Source organism: Dipteris shenzhenensis, chromosome 28 (assembly GCF_047967505.1).
Source record: "Dipteris shenzhenensis isolate YYH24624 ecotype China chromosome 28, Dip_SZ_1.0, whole genome shotgun sequence".
Classification (NCBI taxonomy): Eukaryota; Viridiplantae; Streptophyta; class Polypodiopsida; order Gleicheniales; family Dipteridaceae; genus Dipteris; species Dipteris shenzhenensis.
Genome location: NC_141623.1, coordinates 5,665,561 through 5,685,234, shown reverse-complemented (window position 1 = coordinate 5,685,234; position 19,674 = coordinate 5,665,561). Strand labels below are relative to the sequence as shown.

The 19,674-nt window shown below is 40.2% G+C and overlaps 1 protein-coding gene across 1 annotated transcript in view; it reads left to right on the top strand.

Annotated features, from left to right (window-relative positions):
* The first annotated feature begins 17,464 nt into the window (after positions 1-17,464).
* Positions 17,465-19,674, top strand: part of LOC147883086 (serine/threonine-protein phosphatase PP2A-2 catalytic subunit) — a 38,123-nt gene continuing 35,913 nt past the window's right edge. The window contains exon 1 of the mRNA XM_087399618.1: positions 17,465-17,759. Within this exon, the coding sequence (XP_087255744.1) occupies positions 17,667-17,759 (93 nt within the window). The 5' untranslated portion in view covers positions 17,465-17,666. The remainder of the gene's footprint in view (positions 17,760-19,674) is intronic.

Below are 19,674 nucleotides of genomic sequence, written 5' to 3'. Positions count from 1 at the left end.
ATGGCAGCTTTGCTTTTTCTGGCTTCTTTTAAGAATGTTTGAACATTTCACACAACATTTTGCCACCCCTGAGAGCAAGATTCTATAGAGGAGAAGGCCATGTTCCATTTTTCAATGACTTGTCTTTTAACAAATTGAAGTTTGAATAAGGAGGGGTCTGATTTAAACCATGAGTTGCCTTTCCTCCCATTTCCCATATCTAGCCAGGCAGAGACAAGTTTATGATCTGATAATGTGAGGGAGGAGAAAATCTTTTGTTTGAATTCCAAAGATTGATCAAGAAGCGACTAGGAGACATACACTCTATCCAATCTTGCCTCTCTTCTGAGCTCCCCTATCTGTCTATTGCACCAGGTAAAAATGACAGAAAAACCAATGTCCACAAGTTGTAAGTTTTCCTTAAGGTCCTCCCAGATTTACAGCTTAGGGCCTCTAAGAACAGACCCTTTTTGCAACCATCTATCTTGTGACCCCTCAACCATATTTAAATCCCCTAATATCACAGAGTCACTGCTAGAATCCATCAGAGCATACCACGTGGCTCTTCTAGCAATAGTACTAGTTGGAGCATACATAGAAACCACAATAAAAGCAATTCTTTTCAGCTTGCACTCAATGGAGATCCATCTATGGTTTAAATCTTGCTGAAAGTTGGACACACAGTCTTTGTAGTGAGATAAGACCCATATTGCAGTCCCACCTCTACCCTCTTCATGAGAAGTTAAATACCACACTCTTCTATTATCAATGCTTTTGAGTCTATTTAACAAAACCGCATTAATAACTTTAACTTCTTGTAGTGCAAGAAAGGTTGGGGAAAGAGAGTTCCCTCTCAGCCAATTGGCTAATTCCTGACTCCTCAAAGGATCAGTCACACCACATACATTTAATGTGGGGAAAGAAAAAGGGCTACTCACCATTTTTTTCTTCCCCTTTTTTGCCTTGGGGGCAAGGATTTTGGGAGGGACACCCTGGCCTTTGACCTGGGGAATTCGTCTCTTGTTTTGAACTCTGGCTTGAGGTTTAGCTGGCACCACAATACTCTTTTTCGGCTTTTGAACCAAAGGAAGTTCCTCCTATGAGTCATCTAACTCAAAGTCACTCATACTTGCATCTTGTTGGTTGACATCATCTTCAAATTCCTTTGACCACCTAGGTTTCACCTCATCCTCTTCCATTTCTTCCAGGAAGATCCACTGCCAGTATTTGGTGACTAGGAGAGGTTGATTCGCTTGCCTCACAACTCATCTTCTTGAATGGTAACATCATTGGCACTGAGAAGAGGTGGAAAGTGGATGGAAGTGACCCACACATCATCTACCTCGAAGCTTGGTTTCCATGCATCCATCTCATGTGATGAGAAAATAACAAACTCGTAGAGTGAATCCATGCATGAAAGGGAGAGGTGTCACCTCAGGTGTCAATTTAGAGATACTTGGAGCTAGATTAGGGGGAGGATTCTTTCCTCCCATATCAATCCCCATCCTTCCACACAATATTAGAAGTTCTTTTGACATATCATTTAGTGAATCATATTGTAAAGGACGACTTTCATCTTCCAAGAGGGCCAAAGCTCGATGTAAAAATTAATTTTTTGCTTTATCTCTTGAGAAATAGAATAGGAATTACAAATTCAATATCTTTGGGAGTATGACAAGCTAATGATAATGGTATCATATATTAAAATCATACTCACAAGAGAACCCCTCTCCCACACGAATATGTTTAATGATTTGTAGAAAAATATACTAAAACATACTAGTATCCAAAAATTCATGTTTATGTTCAATGCAAGGTGATGAATTTAGGACATAAAGATATATAACATTCATCTATTGTTACAATTAACAAATCTTGTATCTAACTAGATTTCCCAAATTTGTATCTCCCCTAATATGTTGCATAACCGCCGCTATACCAACTTTTGGATCTTTAATGAGGCTATAAGTCCTCAACCTTGGAAATTAAGAGCACATAGTCATCCTAGTATCATAACCATACTTTGAGTTGTAGTGGATAGGGTGGGAGAAAGAAAGAAAGAAAGCTGTATTAATTTCAAAGTACAATTAGCAAAATAACTCATACAAGCCACCAAGGGAGCTCCCAAGGGCTAAAGCAAAGGGCTCACTAAGGCCCTTGCTAAGTGCTAAGCCAAGCTAATGATGTCAAAAACTTGAAATCAGAAAAAAAATCTCTAATGCTCGCAAGAGACTCCAGTAGGTAGTGCAAAAGCTTTGAGGACATATCCAAGAGTCATGGTATCCCCCCAATAGGACACAAAGATGTCATGTATCTGTAGCTATTGAGCTATTTCTCATTGTGGGTGGGGGGCATGGTCTTCAAAATCTTTGTATATAGTGAGCGACACCAAGGGTGAGACCTCGGATCGGCCGGTCTCCCTTGAGTAGAGTTCAGTGACACCTCTTTGTGCCACCTCAATATTCTGTGGTGTGATCCCCTCCTGTTGTCTAATTTGGTGTAACAGAGTTTCCTTATGTCGTCGCATATCCATCAAAAAGAGACAACACACACTTGGTCATGGAAGAGTGAGTGAGCACAGTGCTTGGGGGACTGGTCAAATACTCTACTACATATTGGGGTAAATGTGGACTGCAACTCCAAGCCAATGAATGATATTATGTGCATCAAGCAATGATCAAGCTTCTCAAAGTAATCATCTACTTTTTTCAAAACAAGATTAGTTTCTTTTACTTACCACAATGCAACTTGCAAACTATTGTGTGTGGTATAGGTATGAGCAAAAGCTTGAGTTGTGGAATGGTTGTGTGTGTGCTTGTGTTTATTATGCAAAAAGCATGGAGATGATAAGTAGATGAGTAGGTACTAAAAGCGCAACAGAGCATAATGACGTTCTAAGATCATTTCCTCATATTGAAAATTTTTGCCATTTCCCTTCATGACCTTGACAATAAGCACGAAAGGGCCAACCACTATGGTAGCCTTTCCCTTTCTGGACTTTATGTGTTTTTATATAAATCCTCTAGAAGAAATATAATTTTAATGATTCTTTTCAATGCAACCATCTATTGTCCGTACATCCACAAAATTGATGGGGAATTGATGTTGGGACTACATTTCTAAATGGAATGAGGTAGCCAAATATTCTAAAAGCAAGAAGGAGAGGTTGGAGCTAAATGTATGGTATATGTGTGTCTAAGGTGTGAGCAAGAGCTTGAGGCATTGAATGATTTCGTGTGTGTGCTTGAGTTTATTATGCTTCAAGCATCGAGATGATAAGTAGGCATCTAGGTACTAAAAATACAACAAAGAGCATAACGACATTCTAAGATCATTTCCTCACATTGAAGTTTTTGCCATTTCCCTTTAGGACCTTGACAGTAAGGACGTAAGGGCCAACCACTATGGTAGACTTCCCCTTTTTGGCCTCACGGTGTTTGTATATGAATCCTCTAGAAGAAATATCATCTTCATGATTCGTTTTCAAGGCAACCATGTATCATCTACACATCCACAAAATTGATGGGGGATGGATGTTGAGACTGAGTTTCTAAATGGAATGCAGTAGTCAGATATGGTGGAACCAACAAGGGAAGGTTGGAGCTAAAGGATAGAAAGGGCAATTTTACCATAGTTGTTGAGAATTATCCATGTCGCTCTTGCATGCTTCAATCCAAAGAGGAAACAATGTAGTTTCAATGTGAGGAGTCTTATAGAATATACCTTTTGGCTCAACAATGAGAAATTTGAAACATTTCTTAAAGATAGGTTAGGGTACCAAAAAAGGTAGAGCATGTTTCACTGATTGGCAACTATGGGTTAGGAAACCCTACTCCACTTTCAAATCTAACAAACCATTATAGAATAACATGGAGCTTTTTACAGCTATCCTATGTGTCATATAAATTCTCAAAATTCATGCTCCAAGTTACAAGAACAATCCCTTGTAAGGCTCCAAAAGGAAGAAAGAAACACTGAGTAGGTAGCTAAAACATGGCGAACATGATTTGTGCCCTCCATGGTGCCATCTAATCTCACATGTATAACATTATAGAGCTAATCTCATGTATGCATGACACAAATATGATATAACATGTTCAATTTCATGATGCATTACAATTCGCACAAATCCATAACGCATAGTTTTTGTTAGACAAATTATAATAGACCCAACACATGCACAAAACATGACACATACAATTAATTTGATGCATGCATGTATGATCTAACTTGCAGAAAACATGTAGGTTGTATGAAAAGTACAAATTTTTATTAGACACGCATTTAATAAAATGATAGATAAGATCTCTCCTCTTGTACAAGAGATCCTAGGTCCCTAATCATAAATTGTGGTGTGATCTAGTCCCCTACCTTATGGGTGTAGTGACTAGGTGCCAATTCTTAGGCCATGTCCCAAGTCGAGCTTGGATAGGAGAAGAAAATTACTTCTCGATTCCAAAGTATTTAAAAAAAGCCATTGATATTGACTTAATACCACTAGTAGTAGCATTTAGTCGATGGCGCTTACATAACTACCAATAGTAGTGCGAGTAGTACCAGTAGTAGGATCACAATAAATATTATCACCAATACAACCACTAATAATATGCCATTTACGTGGTACTAGGCCATTTGCCAGTAGTAGTAGGTCTACTAATGATGGTAGTAGTAGCTATACTACCATCATTTGTTAGGAGCAATGTAATAATGGAGAAACAATGCGAGAAGTGCAATGTGTAAAATACATAATATAGAAAGTGCACAAAATGGAAGAGACAAAGAGATACCGATATATGTGGTTCATTTAGTGTGGGCTACGTCCACATAGAAACAGCTAGTCTTAGAGTTTTCTTATCCCAACAAGTGAGTAAGATACAAGATAAGAGTAGTATATCCATTGCTCTTCTGCTATGTGAGCCACATCCTTATCTTAAAAATTTGACCACACAATTCATGCACCAACTTTCACGTATTTTTGGTTTTAGGGGAGTTGCCCCCTTGGAACCCCTGGTGACAGCAGTCCTAGGGGGGGCGTTGCACCCTTACACCCCTTCATATAATGGGTATAAGCACTCCTGGTCCAAAGCATGTCTAAAAACAACCTCTAAAAAAGATCACGCTCCACATAGAAGAATCTCCCACTTGGAAACTAATCATAGTAACTCCATCATCACTACACTCATTGAAATTCTTTGGATCTGGCCTCATTCTTGAAGACCAAATGAAATTGATCAAGTGCTCAACTTCTCCCTGGTTACCACCTTAGTGAACATCTCTATAGGATTTTGGCTAGTGCGTATCTTTTCTAGCTTCAACTGTCCATCCTCCAAAACAAATCGGATGAAATGCTATCTGAGTTGTATATGTTTGGTTCTTGAATGGAAGGCTAAATTCTTTGTGGATGAATAACACTTTGGTTATAACTATACAAGTTGCAATTTTATTGCCCCTTCCTGATTTGGTCCATAAACCTCTGCAACCAAATCATCTCTTTACTAGCCTCTGTAACTGCAACATAGTCTACTTTTGCACCTTTGAAACCTAGCTTACTTTTGAACCTTTAAAACATAATGCATGAGAAGTAGAGCATCTCAAATATTTGAGAATCCACTTTATAGCCATCCAATGTTCCTTACCTTGATTGTTCATAAATCTTCTCAGAACTCCCACTACATGTGCAATATCTGGCCTTGTGCATACCATTGCATACATTAAGCTACCAATTGTTGATGCATATGGAGCCCTTGACATATAATCAATCTCCTCCTATGTCTTGGGACACATATCCTTGCATGATCTCAAAATGATTAGCCAAAGGTGTAGAAACAGGTTTTTGATTCTTCATTCCAAACTTTCCAATACGTTTTCAATGTACTCATTTGAGACAATGTCAATTTGCAATTTTTCTAGTCTCTTATTATTCTTAGGCCAAGAATTTGCTTGGCAGTAGCCAAATGCTTCATTGCAAATGTATTTGCCAACTTCCTCTTGAGCACATTTATATCCTGTATGTTAGAATCTGCAATAAGCATGTCATCAACATACAATAACAAGATCATGTATCTACCATTGTCTAGTTTTTGAGAATAAAACACTGTGGTCTGAATGGCATCTACTATAACCTTGTTTTGCCATAAACCTATCAAACTTCAAATACCACTCCCTTGGAGCTTTAAACCATACAAACTTTTCTTCAACCTACATACCAATTCCTCCTTTCCTTTGACCTCGTATCCATGTGGTTGTTGCATATAAATCTCTTCATCCAAATCTCCATGAAGAAAAGCTGTCTTCATATCTACTTGTTCAAGATGCAAGTCTCTACAACCACAATAGCTCCAAGAACTAGCATGTTGGTTGCAAGAAAATACATTAGAAAAATACAATTAAACTACAATCGGAGTGATCATTGCACAAGAAATTGTAAAACTATTGTTAATGTTACTTTGGTAGTGAAAATGGTTCCAAAAAAGCATAAATGATATACTTTTTCCCTCATTTAGGATTTACTACTACAACTAGTGCGGTCCTTGCACAAGCAATTGTTACACAAGGACTAAAATAGCTCCAAAATAGGACTACATTTTCCTTGGTTTGGATTTTTCCCAAGTTCCTCCATAAACCTTTGCAACCAAATCATCTCTTTACTAGCCCCAGTAATTGCAACATATTCGGCTTCTATTGTAGAAAGTGTAACAACCTTTTGCAGCTTTGAAACCTAGCTTATTGCTGTTCCACCTACATCAAAAACATGCCCAGTGGTTCTCCTCCTTCCATCTTTATCACCTACCATATCTGAATCAACATATCCTAGTAGAGAAATGTTTGAACCTTTAAAAGAGAAGGCATGAGCAATCGTACCTCTCAACTATCTAAGAATACACTTTAGGGCCATCCAATATTCTTTACCCGGATTGTTCATAAGTTTGCTCACAACTCGCGCTGCATGTGCAATATATGGCCTTGTGCATACCATTGCATACATCAAGCTACCAGATTTGCTAATGCATATGAAACTCTTGACATATATTCAATCTCCTTCTATGTCTTGGAACACATATCCTTGCATAATCTGAAATGATTGGCCAAAGGTGTAGAAACAGGTTTTGCGTTTTGCATTTCAAACCTTTCCTTCATCTTCAGTCCATTTCTAAGGACCGCCTTCCTATTACTTCCCATACATATAAGTAATGGTAATCATAAGGTCCAATGCGGCTGTAATTTGGTGCAATACCTTAAGGAAAAATTAGTATTTAGTGGTAAATGAGGTATATTTCATTAGTATATCTTTTGAGTACTATCGAGTCTAACCCATGAGGGTTCCCCTTTACCATGGCTCTCATTTTAATCTCTATAGTATACCAAGGGGCTCCATAAATTGCCATCATGCTTGGCTTAAAGGTCGCATTATTTCATTAAAATCAAATTCCTCAAAACTTGCACGTGTTAAAAGCTCATCCCGATAATGTTTTCTAGGGAAAGAAAACATCTCAATTGGATAGAAAGACAGGAAGCGTCATTCCAATGCATTATGCTATCTATATAGTGACTGTGGTGGTCACTCAAAATATCATGTCTAGGGAGGGTTACCCAAGCAGTCCTAATCGGGTTAATGTCAATTCAATGTGTTTAGGACCTATAGGCGTCTCACTCTCCTTTATATATATATATATATATAGATATATATATATATATATATATATACACACCAAGTTTATGAAAGTAATTATTTAGCTCTTTGTGGTATACATATCTCAAATATCACACTATAGGGTTCATGGAAAATTGTCCTATTGCATTACATGTCCAAAGCACCTTTATTACAAGTGCTAACTATACCATCTCCATTGTGTGTGTGTGTGTGTGTGTGTACTTATAAATAACCTAGCATATAATTGAGTAAAGGTGCCATCGCTCACTTAAAGTACGAGAAGTAAAAAAAAAATGGCAACTACTTGCCCAAGTTTGCTCGCAAACTGTAGCCGCTCACCTAAAATTTTCACTCCCGCAGCGGCATAATCAACACATAGTAAACAAAGCCTCAAGAATAGTGCCGTGCACAGAGTGCTCCATGAAGTGCAAAGGAGAAATAGACACGACTCTGTGGCCATTAAAGAAACTCATAGTTTTCACAACATATGGGGCTTTTCAAACAACCACCTACTCAAAACAAAGAAAACTTTCTTGTTTTTGTAGTGTATGCATCACAGGGGATCATGACAATTGTGTGAAAATTGCAACTATGAAGAGATGGGTGGCAATTCAAGTTCCTCTACATGAAGATGGAGCGACAAACAATGGACAGACAAATAATGACTCACCACAATTTAGGGATGTTTTGATGACGTCACTGTGACTATCTAGAAGAGGGGAATAACTTTGTAGTTGTCACTAACTTTGGGGATAATGAGGAAGATGACCCATACTTTGTGTTGCAATGTACCAAACCCATACTTGCATTTGTCACCAACTTTGTGGATAATGAGGAAGATGACCCATACCTTGTGTTGCAATGTACCAAACCCAAGCACAAGGTTGAGGAAACATTTATGGATCATTAAGGAACAAGCCATGAGAAGTGGTAAGAGGAGACTTTGTTTTAAATGTGGTGAGAAGTGGGGTGTGGATCACAACAAGGTATGGAAAGCTAAATCAGTCTCAGGTAAATTGAGTATGATTATAGAGGTTAAAGAATCTGAGGATGAGGAGTTTTAGAATTGTGGGCAGGAAGTTCTCAGAGATGATGAGGTGGAGGATGAGAACTATGTGTTCAACCATGGGGGCTTCAATCATGGTGAGCTAAGAGCCATGAATGGCTTAAGGGCCTGGAATCTTGAGAATACCACACATTGCTATGAACCTTGCAGAGAAGCTAATTGTTCAGTAAAACATCAACGAAGTGTTACCATTGCGGAAGGATAGGTCACTATCAAAGTGACAGTTGCAGACTGAAGAGCAAACCAAAGTGTCACAATTGCAAGAAGCTAGGACACAAGGAAGAAGATTGCAGATTGAAGAACTAGTAGGTCAACTACGTGGAGTCATCATCAAGCCATGAGCAGAATGACAAGAACATGTATTGAGAAGCAAAAGCCTTGCCATCTTTAGCCCACACATTTGTAAAACAAACCTGACCACCTGAGAGTAGCTATGAAAGCACCCAGGGGAGGATTTGATCTTGTAATTCACATATGACCACCTTGAAGTAGCCAAAGGATCATGGCACCAAGGGGAGGTGTTGAGATATGGTGCCATGTGCACATAGATTAGAGGCTAAGGTATCGAATAGGAATGTATTAAAGTAGCCACCCTAGGATGTGGACTACATGATGTGAAGATGTGGATTGAGGACATCCACAAGGAGAGATGTGAACCAGAGGATCCCACAAGTGTTGACTAATTCTAAAGGCTCTCTCTATATAAGAAGCCTATCATGCATTGTTGATCATATACATTGCAATAGATTGAGTGTTTGCTACCCTATGTCTCTCTCGTGGTGCTTTGATCCCCCTTGATCTCTCGCTTTTACAGGAGGAGCAATAGTTTTGGCAAACTTGGGTTTGATGCATCCAAACAATCTTCCTATTCTTCCCATAGATGTATTGTCAGAGTTTGTTGTCCCATACCGATTTGCTTTCAAAGGCAAAGTTCTAGCAAAGTATGGTACTTTCAAGGCTAGGGATGTCCCTTACCCTATCTTCATGCGGGTAGACCTAACGAATGCACAATGTTGTGAAACAATCACCCTCCATGTTCCACATGCATATGTATTGCAGTTAAAAGACGTGCTTCAAGTTGATAGCTTCTTCAAAGTAGAAGGGCCTGCCATCACTGAAAGAGTTGCAGGAGAGGGTGGCACTTCTTTTATATCACTATGAGTTGACGTGATGACAACAATTCTCAAAGGCAAACCATTTGATGGTGTCATAACTTTTGTGCTAGACAAAGCAACAAGGATCTATGCACCATGGGTAGCAAACCAAGTAAAGACAACAAAAGCTTCATTCGTGTCTTTGATGGACACCATAGCATTTGTTGTCATGACAGTAGGCCTCAACGGCCCACCATTAGACCAGATCACTGTTGTTGCTAATGGGCCAAATGCCGAGGACCATGCTACAATAAGTCCATAAAAAACAAACAAACCTATTTATTGGCATGCCTAGGTAGTTCCTTTACTAATGACACGTTATTGTCATCCAGTTAACATTTGTTGCGAAGAGGAGACACACACTTGCACGCTAGTGCAAGAGTTCAAAGACAAGGGCATTGTTATGTATGTTGCAAAAAACATATCTTTTATGCGTGCCCGCCATGCCTTCGGAGTTGTTAATTTCACCATTCTAGTGGCAATCCCAAAGGACACCCTTCGTGCAACACTGCTTGAAACTTTCACCAGACAAGTCTCCCAGCTAGGCTATGGGAAGAAGGTATAACAACTCATTACAAGTCCGTAGGCCCACCAAAAAGAACTACATTAACAAATTCTTTTGTTTTTTTGAGTAGGTCTCTGGTGTGCTGCACTTTATCAGTCTGAACAGCCCGTTGGTCGAGTTTCAATGTGGTGCCTGTGGAGGGCCACGCGTTAGCCGGGACCCAAGCCGTCCTTTTTGCTACAGTTGCAACACCACACAGAGTATTGTGCGTGTGCCTTCTTTGAAGAGTTGTGTTGTGGATTGTGAGGGTTTGCAAGTGGTAATACAAATACGTGCTCATGTCGATGACATCCTCAAACTTTATTGTCCTTTCATAGAGTTTCACACTCGCAGTGTCGTCGCTTGCCACCAAGAACATGTTGTGAGAAGAAACCCTCTAGAGAGATCACTGTGAATACTGCTGGCTTTGTGATTGCTTTCATTAGCAAGTGTTTGACCCAAGATTCCAACTTTTTAGTTCATTTTTGTGTCTGCTTCTTTTGCAGCATACTTTCTTGTGTACAGAGTAATGCTTTCAACAGTTCTTTGCTTGTGCAAGACCTACAACTTCTATTGTACGTATACACTGCAAGAATAAAAGTTTGGAAAAAAAAAAAGAAGTTTTGAAAGCCTCGCTCTAATTTTTTAAAGGCCAACTTGTTTGTTACGTTTCATTAAAAGGCATTGCTGCACATGATGAGTTTTGTCCTCCATTGAACAAATTGCACCTGTTGCAAGCCACTGCGGCACATGAAGAATCTGAACTTGCGTGGTGCAATCGTAGTCAAAGAAAAAACTATGCAAGAAAACCACAATATGGACATGGCATTTGATACCAGTCTGTACAATGTCAAAATCAACAATGACTTTATGCTTGAGTATCCTAGTAATACGAAGGTTCTTACTTGCTCCTTGGCATTTTATCTGACATATGGCTATGAAGCATTGGCTGACATGGTCCATGCTGATATTGCTTGGCAAACTCCAATACGTTTCCCACTGTATGGTAGAAGTACATGAACTCGCTATGCATCTACGGAATGTCGCAACATTGTTGCAAAATTCATCGTCTTCGCACGATGTTTGCAGGTGGCCTTTCATGACAAATTTGGTGATTGTTTTGAATTATTAAAATTTGATGGTGCAAATGTAGTATGTGACATTGCAATTGGGCACCCAAAAAGAAAGAAGAGACACTCGCTCTTACTGAATGATTCAACAACACCAAAGACAATCATTCCATTGCTTTCAACTAGTACAAAATGAGCTTGCAATATGTGGGTAGCAGTTGAGGATGAACAAAACTTAGTTAATATTATCAAGGAATATCCTGATGAGCCCACAATAGCAATTGCTGCAACCTTTGAAAAACAACATTGTCCTAGAAAGTACAGTGTCAAAAGTGTGTGCAACAAAATTTACAGGATCTTCTCGCGCAACTACACCACGCACTATCAAGAGCAAAGACCTCTAATAGCAGTTCCAACAATCGATGCCCAACCCTGCGCTCCCCCCCCCTCTAACTGGTACCCAAAGAGCTTGTTTAACAAGGGGAACAATCACTAACAAAGCGCGAGCCAGGTACCATAACAAAGTTGCGGACACTCCAAGTTTTGCATGCTGTTGTTGTGGCTGCCTGACGTTTAAGTTGAGAATGAAAATAGCAAACAGCAATAATGAGGCCTTCGTGAAATCCAAAAAAATTATGTCCACAGTTTGCAACTATCAAAGGGTAATACATTTGTTCGCTATGCCATGGCCAAGTTAAAAGAAGAGGTTTGTTGAAATTCTGCAAGCACAAAATGGCTTTTCCTGCAAAGAAAGACTACACTTCTTTGAACAAAGTGGAGGAGCATCTGATTTCAGTGAGAATACCATTTGCGCAAATCCGTGAATTGACATACGAAGGCCAATTTGGACTACACTATAGTGTTGCCAATGTATTCCCAAATGTTGACAGGGCCCAAAGGTTGTTGCCTCGCTTTATTGATGACAACACAACAGTTGTGGTTGCAATCAAGCATCGACTACGGTATAACCATAACTACGCTAGCAATTTGCTACGCCCAACTATTACAATGCGTGCACTTTGAGAGCTGATGAGTAGCCCCCTTTACAAGGAAAATAACGTTGCCATTAATACTGTGTGGCTACAACATATTGAAAATTTGCAAGCCTTTGACAATAATAAATAGCGCAGGCACACAACAACAAACACAGATGGCACAAAAGATGTTGAAGCAACACACATTGGTGCATGGCATATACACAACCCAACAAGTGGTGGACTTCGAAGACAAGCCATTAGTGGTTGAACACCGCTCAACCTTTTTCATGATCATGACTGCGAAGAGCTTGGGTTCCCATCGCCACTGTTCTACGATGAGCGCCAAATGTACAATGCATTATCAAAGAGAACTACCAAGACATCATTAAGTGGGAGCTAAAGCACAAAGATTGCCAGTTTGCTTTTCCATTGACAACTTATTCTTCAAAACAATGAAGGTCCTGATCCAACAAGTGCTATCTTCATACTGGCTGGATGCGCAAAGGGCAATTGTAAGGAATCGATTTGGAAGCACATATGGTCCTCCTCGTCACAAACATTGAACAACTGTTGAAATCCCAAATAGGGTACAAAGGCTTCATATGTTTGCACACATCAACAGACTACAAGAAGAGGCTCAAATGAAATGTTTTCACAATGCTAAGGCAACTAGGGCCTCCCACCTTCTTTGTGACTTTCTCTACTGCCGAGCGATGATGGGCCCCACTGCTATCATGTTTGCAGGAACTCTCCAAAAGCCGCAACATAGTGGGGCCAACAACTCCCTGATTGAGCTCCAGCAAACCATTAGGTTGCAATGAAGTCTTTGCTGCGACAAGACAATACCATTCTGGGATCGATGCAGGACTTCTTCGTCACGAAATATCAGAACAAGGACAACCAACACGATCATGGCTTGCTATGGTCAGACAATGCTCCGATCTACGGAACGAGGTCATGTGGACCAACATGTTTCAACAGACAGTGACAGGTTGCCACCACACTTGCGAGACATTCAGACCCATAGGCACCGGAAAACCTGCACCAAATTGAAAAAAAGGTACCGGTTCGGGTTCCTGTGGCCACCGATTAAACAAACTCGTGTGTTGCAACCTCTACAAGACCACCCCAATAAGAAAAGTTACATGTGTGCATTCAAAAAGGTGTCAAACTACTTTTGGACCAAAGAAGAACATCGCTTTGGATTTGACGCATTCTTGGTCAGTTTAGACATGGTAGAGGATGAGTACATACTCACCTTGTGAAGTAGTATCTCCAAACCAACACTATTCTTCAAAAGAGACCCAAAAGACATAAACAAAAACAACTTCAATGCTATAATTTCATAACTTTGGGAGGCAAACACGGACATCCAAATTGTGATGAACTCCCATGGGGTGGCCTCCTACTATGCTTCTTACATAACAAAAATTGACAAGGAAACAAACAACATGGTTAAGGTTGCAATTGCACACAATATCGAGAACAACATTCCTGCAAACGAGCGCATTAGGAAGGTGGGCAATGCAATACTCAATACGCAACACATAAGCTCACAACAAGCCGTGTGCCTATCATTGCCTCTCACTAGTGCGACAAGAGAATTCATTTACATAAATAGGAACACTGCTGAAAACATGACCCTCATGCTGAAAAGGCGCATGGACCTGCAAAAACTAGACCCAGGAAGTACAAACATTTTCTTCGATGACATCATTTCAAAATATCTCAAGCATGGCCAGAATTTACAAGACACATGCTTGACAACCTTTGCTAGCAAATTTAACATCAAAAATGGCACAAAACAACTAAGAAAGCGCTTCAAAATTATATGCTTCAACAACTACAACAAGAATACAAACTCGGAAGATCAATTTGGACTGTGCCTGTTATATTTACCTTTTCAATCACAAGAGCACACGGTTAGAGAAGCGCACCCAACCTAGCATGACGTGTACACCACAAACATGAAGGCAATTATGACCAACGAAATGATGTTCGACAAGCTTCATGCACAATTCTGCCTTCAGCTAGCAACACACATGCCACATCTACATCAACACCTTCAATGACACAACTGTTAGCGCTGACAAGTTCGACCTATGTAGAGAAATGCACTACAAAAGCAACATAAATAAATCGCAATGTAAACAACATTGTGCATACTACATACTGTCAAACAACGAATACTACCAAATGTTCCAACAACTAAACAATAACCAGTGTGCGATAGTTGGCGATATCCTTCTTAAAAAAAAGAACAACACCGGAAAGAAAAATATGATTGTTTATATCAAGCAATGACGGCTTTGGGAAAACATTTGTCTTGATGCTTACTTTGCAAGCTTTGCTACGACTATACACACACATACAAACTTTCGACAGAGACCTGCCACGAGCCTTGTTGTTAGCTTACACAGGAAAAGCGGTTAGGGGGATCGGTGGAAGCACAATACATGCTGCTCTACACTTGCCAGTACTGACATCTACGTACACATCACTTTCGGCAGAGAAGCTTCAAACTCTTTTCGCCTTGTACAGAAATGTTGAGTTGGTGGTGATCGATAAAATTTCGATGGTGGGAATCAACACCTTTGTTGCTACTGACATGCGCATGCGCGAAATAAAGCACACCCATGCGATAAACCATTCGACGGTGTTGACATCCTATTTTCACAAACAGAGGACGGATTTCGATAATAAATAATATCCATCTCTCACCTATCCCAGACAAGCACAAAATCCCGCATCTATTCTACACAAACACAACTAAAGACGCACAAAATCAATATGTGTTTAACACTATAAAAGGAAACCCAAATGTGCTAATAGCAACAAATCACAAACACAAGACATGTAGCAAACGAATCAACATCCCGAGTGATCCCAAAAAAACAGCGGGACTGCATGGCGAGTTGAGGCTAAAAATAGGGATGATTGTTGAAATCTACTCGGGCAATCTTGATGTAGATGACGGTATTGTAAACGACGCAGATGCAAACTTCAAAGGCTCAAACATAACAAGCAAACAACCCTTGGTTTGGATTGAGCTCACTAACAAATAAGCCGGCACAAAAGCACGTGCAAAAAACAACCACCAATTTGTAACAAGCAGTTGGACACCAATATTCCAAATCACAAAGGAGTTCCAAATTGGCAACAATCATTTAAACGGTGCTTGTAGAACATAGTTCCCCTTATAACCAGCATCATTAAGAACCATACACCACTCGCAAGGGTTAACCATGGATTCACTAGCTTTTGACCCCTCTAACATTAGGACACATGGGCTTGTTTACACAGCTCTGTTCTCTAATGAATCTTGACCTCACTCACAAACTGCAACAACAAAACATTAAAGTTAACCCCATGGTATTACAAGAAATACAGTGTCTGCAGACAGAGCCTGCACATGAACCTCACACAAACTAACTCAAACAACCAAACCATACCAAGCCTTAACACAAGGTCCTTCAAGTACCATGAACATGATTTCCTACATTCAAAAGCGATAATAAATTCGACAATCCTATGCTTACAAGAGACCAATGCGAACCCATCCACAGACATAACATTGCCATCACTATGAAACATCACAAACATCAAAAGGCTTAGGCCTTGCCGCATATTTCCAACACGTGGCACTCTTACACACAACCAACATGTACAACCAAGGTTGTGAATGCCTCCTCACAATTTTAAGCACAAAAAACAACCAAAAAATAGCAATAATAAATGTATATAAGTCCCCTCAAACAAAAACTCAAATCCTTGTTCAAACCTTACAAGAACTATACAACATAGTGCCAAATATATCGAAACATACACGATAGGTGACTTCAACATTGACTACCAATATGACTCGACCAACACTTCAAACCTTGCACAATTTATGACACACAACAAAATGAAACAACTTATCATAGTCCCAACAACAATCCATGGAGCTACTATTGACCACGTATGGGTACCATCCAAAATAACCAATACGAATCACGGAACAATGTTAGTATACTAGTCAGACCACTCACTTATATACACAACCATCCCAACAACTGAGGATGCCTCAGACCCATCATGACTCGCAAGTCCAACAAGCTAAAACCCAACATGTCCTAAATTATTATTGCACGAAAAACTACATGATGACACAGTCCTCCCTTGCATGCTATAACTCCAAGGCAGGACCTAGTCCAGCCTTGTTTAGCAATTGTGTTATCCTTCATTCCCATTGACTGATTGAACTTTTAACTTATAGCTTAACCTAACATGTTGAGAGTTTTTCACTCCATATTTCATTGTTGAAATGATTTTTAATCTTGCAAATTAAATAATTTTGGAAATCCAAGGACCCATTAAGAGTGGATATACCAGTTGCTTGTGAGTAGGTTATCTCTTCTTTATAACTTTATGTAGTAGGACAAAAGTGTTTATCTCTTCTTTAAACTTTGTGCTAGTAACACAAGTGAGTTACCTTAATCACAGAGTTGATAATAACATTGTTAAGATAGCCCAACCATGGTCCCCATCATGCTTATAGTGCAAGCATGAGCTTTGGGTGTGCACATGATGATAGGGTGGTCCTCTTTGGCTCTATAGAGGAATCAATAGAGTTTGCAAACACAACGAGCCTTCCATGAGACCAAAATTACCTATTGCACATTTCATGGAACACTAACCCACTTCCATTACCTGTGCTGTAAGGCTTGACCAAAAGGATGCTTTGTGTGTGTATTTATCCCCCCCTTTCCACTTAGTCCTTTTTTTTGGGTACGTGTTGTGCAAGCGTTGGTGCATAGGACGGAATAATGGTGGCCAAGTCTAGCCATAGATACTACACATTGATCATTATGCTTCCCGCACCTCAACGGAACAAATATACGATGCAAGCATCATCCACATGTGAACCTGAAGCGAAGAGAGTGCCCCTCTGGAGACTCCAGAGATGAATGAGAGAGAGAGAGAGAGAGAGAGAGAGAGAGAGAAGGAAATATGTTGATGATGATGATGATGGTGATGATGAATCATCTTCTCTCTCTTTCTTTTCTTCCTCTTTTTTGTGCGACATAGCCTGATTTCTGCGACTGGTTTGGTTGGATGTGTGGCGTGGTGCCCTTGATCCTCGTGCTTCCCCTCCATCTGCATCTGCATCTGCCTCTGCCTCAGCTCCTCCTCCTCCATCTCCATCTTCCCCCTTCCCAGCTCCCTGCGCCATTGCTGAAGTCATGAGCGTGGCTCCTGCCATCGTCGAGCGTAATGGCCACCTCGACTCTCAAATCGATCAGCTCATGCAATGCAAGCCCCTCTCCGAACCCGAGGTTTGTCTCCTCGATCCCTCTCCCCCTCGCTGCTGCTTCCACGATCCCAACCCTACTCGCAGTCCTCCACACACATCTTCTTGTTCTGCGCACTTTCCCGTCTTTAAGACTTGGCGTGAAATGTTGATGATTTTGCCCTGCCTAGTCACTGTTCCTGTTTCGTCCCTCACACATCCAGGGCCGGTCGTCTCCACTCTTAAGCATTACGTGAGGTAAAAGCATCTTCTTTGCGATGCTCTCTCTCTCTCTCTTACTGTTATTCGACGGACATGATGTCGTATTCAAACATGATACACCCTTTTATCCACCGTTCCTTGGCTAGATCGCCTGGCGAACTAAGAAGGTTACACACTCGGCTTTTGCATCCCCTTACCTTTAGGCGATGATTGCCGGTCTTGAATATTCTATTTCGAAATCAGGCAAATTCGTTCGTGAATGCGATGCAGATCTTTGTGGAAGAGTAGCCACCATTTGTTATCCAGCCATTGGTTATAAAACACGCTTTTGCTTCTTGCCAGCGGCGTTTTATTCACCGTAATTTTAACCTTTGGATGATCGTTTCTTGCATCAGTATCATTTTGTTTAGGGCGCGTCTGAGAAGTCTGTTCAGAAGTAGCACTCACATCAAGTTGGGCCTGTAGATCCCTTCAGACAAAACGATTGCAGTCACTGCTGAAGTTTTGTCTGTTCTAAGGAGGTTTGAGTTTGGAGTAACCAAAGTATGTCAAGTTAATACGTCCTGATTTGCAAGAAATTGACCTAGTCTTACAGGGAAGAAGCTGGTATAAAATGATTGATTTTATGTTGTCGTTTTGTAAAATGAGATCACCCTGATTACTCTTGGATATGACAGTTTTTATACTGGCATATGAGAACGTAGGCATAGTTAAATTCCTTGATAGCCAGCTTTCATTTGAAGGATCTTTTTAATGGGGCCATGTCCCTGATGGTAGAGGATGTGAGATTTGCTCAGGGTTTGTAGATTTTGAAAACGAGACATTTGAGGAATTTCATGTCACGGGACAGACCTCTAATGAAAAGTTCATTGTATACAAAACGGGCACAAGAGGAAGCTCGCTCTCTTGCAAATGAAGGCTGTATAGGACCATTAAAGTGTAAGGTACAATTCTAAATTGTGCGGATGTTAGGAATTGCAACTAAACCTGTCACCTTATTGTCTCACTATTGAAAGAGGGACGAGCTAGCCTTCAACCACTTCAGATGCTGAGGATGTTAAGGGTCGTGTCAGGCTTGTGAGCCGGTAGTCTTGCTTAATGCAAAAAGCTGACTCCAAGGTTTAGCGTAGCATGGTCATCTAAAGACTGCATACGGCTCTATAATGTTGCTAACTTTTTCCATATTGCATTGATGGTTGGAGTCTTCAATTTGTAAAGGCAACGTTAGGGCTGTGTGTGTATGCATGCGATGATTTTTGATGGAGCTGCAGCTAGATCCTCTGTGGGAGTTTTTGGACCCTCACAAAGTCTTCTATACCTTCTCTCCTTACATCATACAGGAGGGCAATAATGTACGGCTAAAAAGAAAAACACACGAAGAGCCTTGCGAAGAGATGCATTTAATAGAAAGTAGACAAGGTGAATTTACCAACGCCTAATGCCTACCCATGCGAATTGTTACTGGCAAGAGTTTTCCTTTTTACAGCATAAAAAATAAAAGATCTGAACGATCATGAATTTCTTTTCAGGCAGTTCTGGCATAGATATAAATGGTGAAAATTAAAAGAGGTGAACTTATCATTGCCAGTTATAAACCTTGAAAACAAGCTGCAACTTGTGCCTAATTGGTCTGCGATACTTCTTCTATGTGGAGTGCTCCTCAACTGGCTTGCAATATTTATTCCATCTGGATTGCTCCATTTATCCACAACTGGCTTGCAATATTTATTCTATCTGGA